The sequence below is a fragment of the Chiloscyllium plagiosum genome, chromosome 17 (genome assembly GCF_004010195.1).
Source record: "Chiloscyllium plagiosum isolate BGI_BamShark_2017 chromosome 17, ASM401019v2, whole genome shotgun sequence".
Lineage (NCBI taxonomy): Eukaryota > Metazoa > Chordata > Chondrichthyes > Orectolobiformes > Hemiscylliidae > Chiloscyllium > Chiloscyllium plagiosum.
This window is the reverse complement of record NC_057726.1, coordinates 34,292,233-34,306,141: the sequence shown is the minus strand read 5'-3', so window position 1 is coordinate 34,306,141 and position 13,909 is coordinate 34,292,233. Positions and strand designations below refer to the sequence as shown.

Sequence of the window (13,909 nt, the reverse complement as noted above, 5' to 3'; positions counted from 1 at the left end):
TACTCTATGCTACTTTCTCCCCACCCCCACTCTCCTCTAGCTTATCTCTCCAGGCTTCAGGCTCACTGCCTTTATTCCTGATGAAGGGCTTTTGCCCGAAACGTCGATTTCGAAGCTCCTTGGATGCTGCCTGAACTGCTGTGCTCTTCCAGCACCACTAATCCAGAATCTGGTTTCCAGCATCTGCAGTCATTGTTTTTACCACCATAATGGATTGAGGGCCTGTTCCTGTGCTGTACTGTTCTGTATTCTATTCAAGCAGAGTCAGCATGCTTTTGTGAAAGGGAAATCATGTTGACATTTCTGTAAAGTTCTTTGAGGATAACGATGTATATCTTTGTTGCCTGGTCCCCCTTTGTCTGCACGGTATATTCAGATATCCAAAAAAACAATCAATAAAGTGTCACAACAGGTACCACACAAGGTGGGACCTCACAGTGTTGGAAGTGGTCTATTAGTTTGGTTATGGGATTGTTAGTAGGGTGCCACAGGAATCAGTGCTAGCATCTCAATTATTTTAGATCTCTATGAGTGATTTGGATGAAACGGTAGATTGTGTATTGTAGCCAGATTTTCTGGTAGATACAAAAATAGTTTGGTACCTAAATTGTGAGGAGGAAACAAAAAGTCAGCAAAGGGCCATAGGTAGATTGTCACTGGACTGGGGGGAAGAAAAAGTTGGTAGATGAGGTATAATGTGGAAACATGTCCACTTCGAGAGTAACAGCAGTAAAGCAGAATATTATTTAAATGAAAGGAGACTGCAGGATATTGGGTACAGAAAAATCTGGGTGTCCTTACACATGGGTCACAAGGTAGGTACAGCAAGTAGTTAGAAAGACAAATGGAATGTTGACATTCATTAAAGGGATACAAAAGTAGTGAAGTTTTGCTGAAGCTGTACAGGCATTAGTCAGGCCAAGTAATGTGTACATGTTTTGTCTCCATATTTAAGGAAGAATATACTTATATGAAAGTATTTCAAATAAGGTTCACCTAGGTTAATTCCTAGGATGAAGGGATTGTCTCAAAAGGAAAGATAGAGCAAGTTGGCCCTGTACTTATTGGAGTTTTGAAGAATCAAGAATGATCTTATTGAAACATCCAATGTTCTGAGGAGGCTTGGCAAGGTTGATTATGAGAGAATGTTTGTTTCCATTTGGTGGTGAGTCTACAACTAGGGTTTATGTTCAAGGGATCTCCCATTTAAGACTAAAATGAGGAGAAATTTATTCTCTAAGTGTTATTAGTCTTTAAAGATTTTCCTCCTCAGAAAACATTTGAGGCTGGCTCATTGAATATGTTCAGTGCAGAATTAAATAGATTTTTGACGCACAAGGGAGTAAAGAGTTGTGGGGGGGCACAGGCAGGAGGTGGAATTAAGGTCACAATTAGATCAGCCACGATATTCTTGAATGGCAGATCAAGTTTGAAAGACCAAATGGCCTACTCCTGCTCCTCTGTCTTATGATCTTATAACTCCAGCATTTTAATGTGCTACTCAGAATGTCCAATAAAATGACCATTGACCCCTGCATGTGCACAGGTAGGGCCAGTGATGTCAACTGGCCTGTCAAGGTTTAGAATGCATTTGCACATATGTTACTGACATCCTAATGCCATGACTGACATCAACAGCACTTGTGCACATCATCATGTTCGGTGCACCGTGATGCCAGCATATGAGCAGACTGCACTTATTTCATGTTAATTAGTTTTTACAAGTGATGACCGATCAGCCATGCTGTCTTGGCAACTTCCTGTTACACTCCCTCTAGGTCTGGGAATTGATTCAGTCAGGGTGGTGGGCAGCAGCACTGGTTGGTTCTTCATGCCATCTAATTTAGTTTCTGTTCAGCGCTTTCCTTTCTCCTTGTTGAACATATACATTAGCTATGTAACTCACTGCAGAACCTCTGTAAATACTGTTACTTCTCAGTTAAATTTTGGAGTTATTAATTTCTGCAAACATTAGGAAAATTAATCTTCAGTACACTATCCAAATAATATGGCAAAAAAATTCCTAACAGCATCAAAAATTGTCAGTTCCCCATTTCACTTCAAAAATTTCCACTTTATTACAATCATTATTAAAAAAATCTTGCTTTCTAATAGCATCAGCTTTGTCATTGTGCTCCTCATGCCACAAGTGACAGAGGTTTCCTGGTACATTTTCAGCAATGGCACAGCCAAAAGCCTAGTCTTACAATGCACTCTAACAAAATCACCAAACAAAAAGGAAATGATTTACTGAATTAAACTTTAATATTATCCATCTGTACATACATAACACTATATTGTTCTTGGAAGTTGAGATTAAATTTTCCACTTTGTTTAGAATTCACACCTAATGTATTCAGGTTCTCAGATTTTACTTATTCTGACAATTTGACAAATGAAGAGTTGAACCACTAAAAATACATTGCAATTAGAATGCATAAATGCTCAAAATGAATATCATTCCTTGTTTATGATTTAATTTATTCTCTTCCTGTATTTTCAGTGGTGGTCATTCACATTGATTATAATATCAACATTCCTTTTCTGCATTACCTGGCAGTTTAACCAATTTATTTTGCTAATACAAGCCCTGGCTCTCTTTTCCATGGACTGTTTAGATATGGTGCCTGCATCAAAGGTAATATGTGGTTAACACTGCAATAAATCTTGTGTGTGCATGTATAAGATAACATAAGAAATGTAGCCTGGGAGAGAAGAATCCAGATTAATTCAACAAGCTGATTTCAGTGTTGGATTGCATAGGTGGAGATTAATATACAACATGTGTATGAAGAAGCCCTGTGAATGGAGGAAGGAACTTAGTCAGTTCGTGTATAAGCTTCTGGGTTTTGGAAACCATTTCAAAGGGAATGCTTACAGGCTTTGCAAAGGTTATTAATTTTGCAGTGATGGTGTGAAATTTGAATTTCACTGTAGTGTCTATTAGAAGATTGGTTTGTTCAATTTTATAGAAAGAAAGAATAAACTGTTCAATAAAATTACCATTTTCATTTAAGCATTCTCAGTGAACTGTCAGGCAAAAGTGCCTTTGAAACAAAAACTGAAGTTGCTGGAAAAGTTCAGTAGGTCTGATTGTATCTGTGGAGGGAAATCAGAGTTAACGCTTTCGGTTGAGTGACCCTTTCTCGGAACTTGAGTCCTGAGGAAGCGTCTTTCGACCGGAAACGTTAACTTTGATTTCTCTCTCAGTTTCTGTCTCTTCCAGACTTGTTGAGCTTTTCCAGCAATTTACAGTGTCCACAGTTCTTTCAGTTTTTATACTGATGCCTTTGCTGAATTCACAAATTACATGTGGATGTGGGAGACTAAATAACTGGAGAAGAGAGGAACTGAGCACAGAATTCCTGCACAATCCTCTATCTAAAACTGAAAAGAAGGTGGCTGAGGGGCGACCTGTTAGATGTCTACAAAATTATAAGGCATAGATAGTCAGAGACTTGTTCCCAGGTAGAAAGGTCAACTACAAGAAGGCACAAATTCAAGGTCACAGAGGGAATGTTTAGGGGAGAAATGTGAGGAAACTTTTTCACACAGGATGGTGGGTGCTTCGAAGCTGATGGAAGCAGGCATGTTAGCAACAGATACGTGAATGGGGGGGGGGTGCGGAGGGGCCTGTTCTGTGGTGTATTGTATTGTAAGCGCTTGCTTAAAACAAGTGAGATTATTTATCTGTATTTTTTCCCACATCCACATGCTCCTACTTGAAGCCATCACATATAGTTATTTTAATGTAATGCTTTCAAAGTACAGTTAAAAAGTATACCAAATCTATTTTAAAACTAGACCTTCAGTGAGCTTTCAATTAAAAAGTCAGTTTAATTTAGTGTTTGAAATGGTGATTACCTAGAAGTTAAAGCAATTTTAAAATTGCTGGCCAGACACTTCTTAAAACAGAATAAATAAAGAGAAGGCTAAATATCATTGTAAAATAGATAACTGCTATGATCACTGCAGATTCTAAAGTTTTGTTAGAAAAAGCCAAATTTAGCTGTCTGCTTTTAGTGAATGTGAGAAATTTAAAGCATTATTTTCTTTTAAAATCTTAATACAATGCACAAATGTGGTTCACAGTTTTCTGTATTTTTGGATTTCAAAATTTATTTTGTGTGAGAAATTCTAATTGCATGCTTCATATTTTTGCATGTTTCTGTTTCCAAAACAATTCGTTGAAATCATATTGCTTCTATTGCAGGTTACATCACTATACCTTGTGCATATAGCTTCTTTGCTTCTTGTCTGGATCCTGCAGTTTAACAACTCCATGCTCCTGGGGTCATTGGTTCTAAGTTTCATTCTGGCTGCTTTAGTAGTGCGGCATCTGCAGGTAGTAATAACATTATTGAATGCAAACTTCATTTCATATAGTTATTATATTCATTTTGAAATACAGGTAGGAAATATCCTAAGTTAAAAAGAATATACAGGGAGTAATTCATAAACTGCTGAAAATGTTGTTGGAATGTGCTTGCATTTTAACCTGTGCCAGTCCCTTGTGATGGAAGCTACATCTTTATATTGCCATTTCCTGGTCTTTTGAATGATAGCTGGTTGCAGCAAGCATAATTTACATTGATCATTGGCTGCACAAATTAGCAGGATGCCTGATATCATGAGTGGCTAATCACTCTCAAGGTATCACTTAAAAGGGAGAAGCATTATGGGCTGCCAAGAAGTGGTGACTGTATTTTCAAGTGACTATGTGGTGATTTGAACGATGGTCCAATCTAAGAGAGTGAAATGAACTGAAAATGTTATTGGGTGAGGTGGAAAGAAGAGGCAAGAGGATTTGTAAACATGTGCTCAAGAGGCTTAGAAACAGGTACTGGTGGAGTTCAATGCCATGACACATTCTCCACAAAATGGAACGTATGCAGGAATAAATTTAATGACCTGACTTGAGTATAGTGGTCAGTGAATTAATATTTTTATGGTATATTGTGACTGCACCATAGCCTAATCCACTGATCCATTCTCTCTATCGCCATATACTACCAATTTTCTATCCACCAGTATTCAACTCTCTAATTACTGTGCTTTGCTTCACCGTTACCCTTAGTACTGTTAAATCACATATCCACAAATCGGGGTTTGCACGTACCAGCAGCCATTCAACTATGATACACACATTAGGTACATGTAGGTAAAAGTGAGGACTGTAGATGCTGGAAATCAGAGTCTAGATTAGAGTGGTGCTGATAAAGCACAGCAGGTCAGGTTGCATCCGAGGAGCAGGAAAATCGACATTTCGGGCAAAAGCCCTTCATTCCTGTTAGGTTGAATACTTTTTTTCCCTCTTAACCTAGTTATCACTCCCAACATAGGAGCTGCAGGTAGTGTAAGCATGCACTTTCTCCTCTCCCTTCAACACAACTCAATTTGCCCTTTTACATTTTAGAAATTCAGGAACTGAAATCTTGTCAGTCAGTGCAGAAAGTAAGAGGACAGTGAAGATGAAATGGCAATATCACTTGATCTTAAGGTCACAGCCACCAGCTCAGAGACTGACAGCTATTTCTGAGATAGAGGCAAGGATAGTGGGGAGATACCAACACAAGAAAACAAGAATTAGGCACAGGATAACATTATTCGGTCCCTTGAGCCTGCTTTGTAATTGAATTGGCTCATATCTGGTCTGATTCTCCCTTCCACACCTATTTTCTCCCCACATCAAACAAAACTCCAGTGGGAGGTACACAAAAGTGAAGAATGTCAGGCGAGGATAGCTCAGATGCTAATTAGCTGAAGAGCAATGTTGCATACAGGTTTTACTGCAGACAAATCAAATGAGGACTTTACTGAGAGCTCGGATACAGAAGAAAGCAGATAGATGCACGTAATTAAATACTTGCAGCACTGGAAAGCCTGCACCCAATGATCAAGAACATGAAGAAGTCAAGCACCATCTTGTCATAGAAATTGGAGTTCATCCTTTCTAACATAGAATGTGTGGCCACTTCCATCAGCATCTGTGGAGCTCATTGTGACACAGCATCTATTCACTGATGTCACTGCTTTCATTGCAGTCCAAACAGCTTCTGAGTGCCATGGTGGAAGCTCAGATTACTGTCGCCATGACTCCGAATATCACTGTTCAAAGCAGTATCCAAGACATCACAGCAGTATTTATCAATCTGTTTGCAAGGCTTTTCTCTGCAAGTCATGAGTCTGCAGAACTCTCTTCCTAAAAAGTGATGGAAGCAGAGTCCTTGAATATTTTTAAGACATAGATAATCAGATTCTTGTTAAGCAAAAGGGTGAAAAGTTATCAAGGATACATAAGAAGCAGATTTAAGGTTACAGCGAAAACAACTATCATCTAGAATGGCAGAACAGGCTCGAGGGACTGCTTTGCCTACTCCTGCTTCTAATTCATGTGTTTGTTTTTTTTATTGCTAAGGTGTCTTCCAAAAGAGTGGCAGCTATCCAGACAGCATTAGCCAACAATCCTGTCTCAGGATTGATGACATTCTTTCTCTGATCCCTCACATTTCACCAGAGCCCTTGTTGTAGGATTAAGGATTTTCTTACTGTGATTAAGATACTGCATCCTGAAGTTTGGAACTTCTTGAGATCATCTACCAACACCATCTGCAGTCTCCCGAATTGGAGATCGGCAGCCTCTCACCACCAAATGCTGCAATCATTGGGAGTTCCCACAAAGCACGAAGAGATATGGAAAATTAACATTTGAGAAATATGAGGGATTTTAGTTTATTTATATATGAATTATGTCATCTGGTTCACTAATGTCCTTTAGAGAACAAAATCTGTGATTCTTTGCTCTTCTGGTCTCCATGGTCCAAATCAAAAGCAATGTAATTGGTTCTTAACTACTCCCTGGAAAGGCCTAGCAAATGACTTATTCTAAGGGCAATATGGAGTAGGAAACAGTGCTGGCCTTGCTACTGCCACCCACATTCCAGGAAAGAATAATGAAGAAAAATGTCTGACAGCAAGATTTTTGGTTTAGCAGGAGCTAAGCTTTGATTGTTTCATACACCTCTGGGCCTGCTTCACTCAGAAATATTCCCCACAGCCCTATTAACAGCCACATTAGCAGGAATATCAGGACATTATTAGAAGTGAAAAACATCGTAAGTTGCTCCACATTTAAGCACTGACAGACTTTGGTTGTGACTGTGCACTGCCAGTCTCCCATTAATACCTGTTGACACAGTCCTTGTCAAAACCCATTCTCATATTTTCACCAAGTCCAGATTTTTAAAATTATTTCTCAGCAAGCAGAAGGGCTGTCAGTTCTACTACTGATTTGCCAAAGGTCTCTCCAACTCAAATTTGTTCAGTCAGGGACATTCACAATCCCATCTTCTTGCCATTTGTGTTATTTTTGGAGAACATGAACTCAAACACCCAACTACTTTATTTCGGAATCAATGAAACATAACACAAATGGCCACAAGAGGATGCTATTTCATTAATGTGTTCCATTCTTTACTCAACTAAAGTGAGTGAGAGCGCAAGAACTCAGGGCTGTCATGAGGTGAGAAAAGTAGAAGCAATGTTCTTCTTTTTAAGAGACATTGCACCTTCAAGGAAATAATATTGATTTGCACCAAGACAATGTCAGTGTAGTACAATATTGAAGCAAATTAGAATAACTTAAACGTTTGGAATTATCAAATCAAAGTATTTTGAGTTTGAACCTCTCTCTCTCTCTGTTACATTTGCTGTCATATTTTTTATGGGAATGAGAAATCTAATGTTGCTATCTTTCCTTTTCTTTTAGAGGAATTTAAAGTCTGGCAGTTTTTTTGCAAGAATTTTGAAACTATTGCTACATTTAATTGTAGTATTCAGCTTAGCAATCCTAACAAATAATGCAACTAAGGTATGTAAGTAAAATTAATCGAAGTCTGTTTTGTGAAACTTTGAGGAAACTCCAAAACAAGTTGCTTCCAGATTTTATTTTGGTAAAGGCAAAATACTATGTGTGCTGGAAATCTGAAGCAACCATAGAATGATGGACAAACTCAGCAAGTCTGGCTGCATCTTTGGAGATAGAAACAAGAGTTAACATTTCAAGTTCAGTTTGACTCTTCAGAACAATGCTTCAACAAGTCACAATGCAAGTTTGAGGAGCAATACCTTATTTTCCATATGACAACGTCAAGACTCAATACTGAATTCCAAAATTTGAGAAACTGACCACATTATTTCTCCATTTTTCTTACATTCTCTCTTCCTTCTTCCTTTCTCCTTCCCCTCCAGAATAACACACACAGGCACACTCACAGACACGTTTTACTTTGCATTTAATGGAGAGGAGATGATGAGGACTGCTGATGCCGGAGAGTCAGAGTATAAAAGTGTGGCACTGGAAAAAGCACAGCAGGTCGGGCAGGCCTACCCACCCCCTATTTATCTCTCAGCTCCCTTCCACTTACACATTCCTGATGAAGGGCTTATGCCTGAAACGTCGACTCTCCTGCTCCTCAGATGCTGTCTGACCTGCTGTGCTTTATCAAGCACCACACTTTTTGATTCTTAATGGAGAGGATCAATTCTCTCTCTTCCACAGCTGCTTAACATTCTTTTTACATTTCTGTTCCTTTTTCACCACCATTAACAATCTTTTATCTTTTGCAGTAGGTCTTTACACCACCCACCCTTTGCTGCTACTCCACCTCAGTTAACAAGTATACATTAAAATTCAATTCTGTAGACAAGTCATACTAGATTTGAAACATTAACTCTGTTTCTCACTCGAGAGATGCTGAGCTTTTCCAACATTTTGTGTTGTTTTTGCCAATGTGAAATAACATGTATCTTCCCATTTATGATCCTTTTATTAATCAAAATAAACAGTCCATTTGACCCAACCGTCCATTTGTGAGGATATTTATGTTCTATTCAAACCTCTTATTTATTATACAGGTTTACAGAAGAAATACTAGATAGATAGCACATTCCAAACATCAAAACTGCTTGTTGGAGTAAATTTACTGTGACCAACAAATCTTGGTCAGAAGCTTCATACAGCTACTTTGTTCAGAATTCATTATGCATAAATCAGTAATTTATTCTATGTATCCACAAATTCAAAATCTAATTTAAGTGTAGCAACAGAAATGCTTGTTGAATTATTTGTATTATTCTATTCCTTTTCAATTCTTCAGGGCTTCTCTCATTTGTTAACTATTTACATTCTAATATCTTGGATTGAAACTTGTGATAGAATAACCCATGATAAATAGTGTTGAATGGAAACAATTTAATGGTATTGCTAATATGAACTCATCAGTGTTTTCCTTTTTATTGTAGAAAATTCTAGGGCTTGAATCTGATGAACATATTTTTAAATTCCTTAAAGCAAAGTTTGGATTTGGGGCAACAAGGTACAAGTTCAATTTTTATTATAGTACACAAATGTAAATCCAACTTATTGCAATTCACAACCTGTACAGAAGACTAGCTGCATGACTACAGTTGTAATCTGTCCTCTCCCCCCAGACTTCAAACCTGAGGTAAAAATGTGCTTATAAAGTTCATGCAAACCATGATACATCAAGTTGTTGTAACAAGATAAAGTGATCAATTCTTAACAGTACAGAAGGAGGCTACCCTACCCATTACATTTGTGCTAGCTTTTTGAAAGAACCACACAATTCAGTTCCACTTCCCAGCTTTAGCCCCATAATCCTGAACAATAGTCCTCTTTAGGTTCATGTCCAACTACCTTTTTAAAACTTTCTTTGGAATCTGATTCCACCACTGATTTTCAAAGTGATAATAATCATGGTCATAATAATCATCTGAGTACTTCATTGGCTGTAGGGACATTTAGTAGCTTTAAAAAGGCACAACATAAGTGCTAGTCATACGTTATTTTCTATTTCCAAGGCCAAGGTATCTCATGCTTCAGCAAGATCTTCAACAAGGTTCCACATGGAAGACTGGTTAGTAAGGTTAGATCACATGGAATTCAGGGAGAGCTAGACCAATTGGATACAACATTGGCTTGGCAGTAGGAGTCAGAGGGTGGTAGTAGCAGGTTGTTCTTCAGACTGGAGGCCTGTGACTAGCTGTGTGCTGCAAGGATTGATGCTGGGTCTACTGTTGATTGTCATTTTATATAAACAATTTGGATGAGAATATGAAAGGCATGGTTAGTAAGTTTGCAGATGACAGCAAAATTGGCGCTATAGTGGATAGTTGATATCTAAAAGATCAACTGGACCAGTGGCCTGAGGAATAGCAGATGGAGTTTAATTTAGGTAAATGTGAGCTGTTGCATTTTGATAAGACAAAGCGGGAGTAATACGGTTAATGATAGGGCTCTGGGGAGTGTTGTCAAACTGAGGGGTTCAGGTACCTAGTTCCTTGGAAGTGGTAGTAGATAGGCGCTTGGCAAGCTTCCCTTCATTCGTCAGAATATTGAGTGTAGGAGTTGGGGTGTCATATTGCAGCTGTACAAGACATTGGTGAAGCCACTAAATACTGCATATAATTCTGGTCACCCTTCTATGGAAAGATATTATTAAACTGGAAAATGTGCAAAAAATATTTGCATGCATGTTACGGAGACTGGAAGGTTTGAGTTCTCAGGAGAGGCTGGATAGGCTAGAACATTTTTTTCTGGAGCATAGGAGGCTGAGGGTGACCTATATACAGATCTATTAAATCATGGCTAAGGTGAATTGCCAAGGTCTGGTAAGGGAGTCCAAAACTAGAGGGCATAGGTTTAAGGTGGAGGAGAAAGGTTTTAACAGAAACATGAGGGGCAATGTTTTCTCTCATGGTAGTGTGTAAATAGAAAGAAAGTGGTAGAGGCAGGTATAATTACAATATTTAAAAGACATTTGGACTAGTACGTGGATAGGAAAGGTTAGAGGAGCCAAATGTAAGTATCAATCCATTTTATTACATGGGTCTAGTTCAGTTTAGGAAACCTAGTCAGCAAGAATGTGTTGGGCCAAGGAGTCTATTTCCGTGCTTTGACTCTATGCCTCTCTTTAGCTGCTTTGTCAAGCTGTCTTCTATTTTCTATGTATTGAGAAAAAAGGAGAGTTGAATTTAATTAAGAAAATAACTGTTAGCTTAATAGCTGTGTTAATTCCTTTCATAAAATCATACCATTTACACCGTTAGGGATTGGGAGGAGAGGAGAGACATTCAGTCTGTTGCATCTGTACTGCAGTTGTCTAATTCCGTTTTGCTGCTTTTTCCTTGACTTATATTTTTAAAATGGAAAAATTCCTTTTTAAGTGGTAAAATGTTTGCCTCAATAGCTGCTTGCTACAGCGTGAGGTAGGTTCAACCACAGATGGAAATGGGAGAAGCTAAATCTCCAAAATATGCCATTTTGTTAGAAACCTGACATGATTCTAAGTTTGCTTGCTGAGCTGGTAGATTGTTCTCAGACGTTTCATCACCATGCTAGGTAAAATCATCAGTGAGCCTCCGTTGAAGTGCTGGTGTCCTGTCCTGCTTTCTATTAATGTGTCTTGGTCTGTTGTGATGGGTAGTACCGCTTCCGGTTCTTTTTCTGAGAGGTTGGTAAATGGGGTCCAGATCGATGTGTTTGATGGAGTTGCAGTTTGAATGCCAGGCTTCTAGGAATCCCCGTGTGTGCCTTTGTTTAGCCTGTCCCAGAATGGATGTATTGTGCCCATTGAACTGGTATCCCTCTTTGTCTGTGTGTAAGGATACTAGTGATAGTTGGTCATGTCTTTTAGTGGCTAGTTGGTGTTCGTGTATCCTGGTGGCTTGTCCATTGATTCTTCGACAACAAATCTAATTAGAAAGACACAACACGTCCAGATACTCTAGCTACACTACCATACATCAAAGACATTTTGGAGATGATAACCAGACTACTGGCGGCGCGGTGGCTCAGTGGTTAGCACTGCTGCCTCATAGCACCAGGGACCCAAGTTCGATTCCCACCTTGGGTGACTCTGTGTGAAGTTTGCACATTCTCCCAGTGTCTGCGTGGGTTTCCTCCAGGTGCTCCTGTTTCCTCCCACAGTCCAAAGATGTGCAGGTCAGGTGAATTGGCCATGCCAAATTGCCCTACAGTGTTAGGTGCATTAGTCAGAGGGAAAGGGGTCGGGGTGGGTTACTCTTCATAAGGGTTGGTGTGGACTTGTTGGTGTGGCCCGAAGGGCCTGTTTCCACACTGTAGGGAATCTAATCTACTCTAACCCCTAGGCATCATGGTAGCCCACAAACCTTCAAATACATTGAAACAGCTCCTGATGAATCTAAAGGACCTTGTACCAATGATCAGTAAAACCAACGTCATATACAAATACCATGCAAGGACTAACAAACATTACATCTGACAAACGGGCAGGAAACTAGCCACCAGGATACGTGAACACCATAATATATATTGAAAAATGTTTACCTCAAAGAATTTAATAAGGTAAACTAGTACCAGATTGAGATCATCGACACCCCTTGTATGCAAATATATTGACTTGAAATGTTTTTTCTCTTCATGTTTAGGGATTTTGATGCTAAGTTATACCTGTGTGAAGATGCTTTTGGCCTTCTGCCTTCTGATACTTTCCAAAGACTTTTGAACACACTGATTTTGCCTTCATATATTTTAATTCTGGTTATCACAGTGGTCATTGCTATAATTGTTGCCGTTCGGAATCTCAGGTAAGTATAGTTATTTCATGTGTTAAATATTTTGACAGCATTACTCTTTATCATGAAATCAAAAAGAATTATTACTTATTTGTGCATGGAGGTGGACTGCAACCACTGACAGTAAATGATTCACAAGTGCTGCGCTGAAGGATTTTCTTCCATTGTTGAGCCCCTTATGCTCGACATGCAAAAAAATGTATTCGAATTCACCCTTCTGATGACATCACACAATGGAGATGCTCTTGAATTCTCTGCTGCTGCTAGCGTTGTGAATGAAGGCCCATTTGTCATCTTTACTTGGCCACTTTTTGTACATTTTTTCATGGGATGTGGGTCGTTAGCCAAGGCCGCATTTATTGCCCATCACAAATTTCCATTTCCATTCCAACATTGCTGTGGATCTGGTACCATTACCTTAATTTTTTAAAATTTATACTTATTCTATGAAGTAATATTTAACTTTTTAATTCTGTTTCTGTTACTAGAGTCATAGAGATGTACAGCATTGAAAAAGACCCTTCAGTCCAACTTCACCTGCCAGCACCTGGCCTATACCCCTCCAAACCCTTCCTATTCATATATCCATCCAAATGCCTTTTAAATGTTGCAATTGTACCAGCCTCCACCACTTCCTATGGCAGCCCATTCCATACACGCACCACCCTGTGTGTGAAAAGGTTGCCCCTTAGCTCTCTTTTATATCTTTCCCCTCTCACCCTAAACCTATGCCCTCTAGTTCTGGACTCCCCAAACCCAGGGAAGAGACTTTGTCTATTTATCCTATCCATGCCCCTCATGATTTTATAAACCTCAATAAGGTCACCCCACAGCCTCTGACGTTCTAGGGAAAACAGCCCCAGACTTTTCAACCTCTCCCTATAGATCTTCCAACCCTGGCAACATCCTTGTAAATTCAAAGTTTGGGTGAAGATTTGTAGCTCGGGTGCTCGTTGTTGTGGTTCTGTTTGCCGAGCTGGAAATGTTTGTTGCAAACGTTTCGTCCCCTGTCTAGGTGACATCCTCAGTGCTTGGGAGCCTCCTGTGAAGCGCTTCTGTGGTGTTTCCTCCGGCATTTATAGTGGCCTGTCCCTGCCGCTTCCGGTTGTCAGTTTCAGCTGTCCGCTGTAGTGGCCGGTATATTGGGTCCAGGTCGATGTGTTTGTTGATGGAGTTTGTGGATGAGTGCCATGCTTCTAGGAATTCCCTGGCTGTTCTCTGTTTCGCTTGCCCTATAATGGTAGTGTTAGATTAGATTAGATTAGATTAC

General features: G+C 39.3%; 1 protein-coding gene across 1 annotated transcript in view; it reads left to right on the top strand.

The window, feature by feature from the left end:
* The window catches only part of dpy19l3 (dpy-19 like C-mannosyltransferase 3), a 64,051-nt gene that overhangs the window by 35,233 nt on the left and 14,909 nt on the right, over positions 1 to 13,909 (top strand). The window contains exons 8-12 of the mRNA XM_043707527.1: positions 2,504 to 2,638; positions 4,214 to 4,345; positions 7,769 to 7,870; positions 9,304 to 9,377; positions 12,493 to 12,651. Of these exons, the coding sequence (XP_043563462.1) occupies positions 2,504 to 2,638; positions 4,214 to 4,345; positions 7,769 to 7,870; positions 9,304 to 9,377; positions 12,493 to 12,651 (602 nt within the window). The remainder of the gene's footprint in view (positions 1 to 2,503; positions 2,639 to 4,213; positions 4,346 to 7,768; positions 7,871 to 9,303; positions 9,378 to 12,492; positions 12,652 to 13,909) is intronic.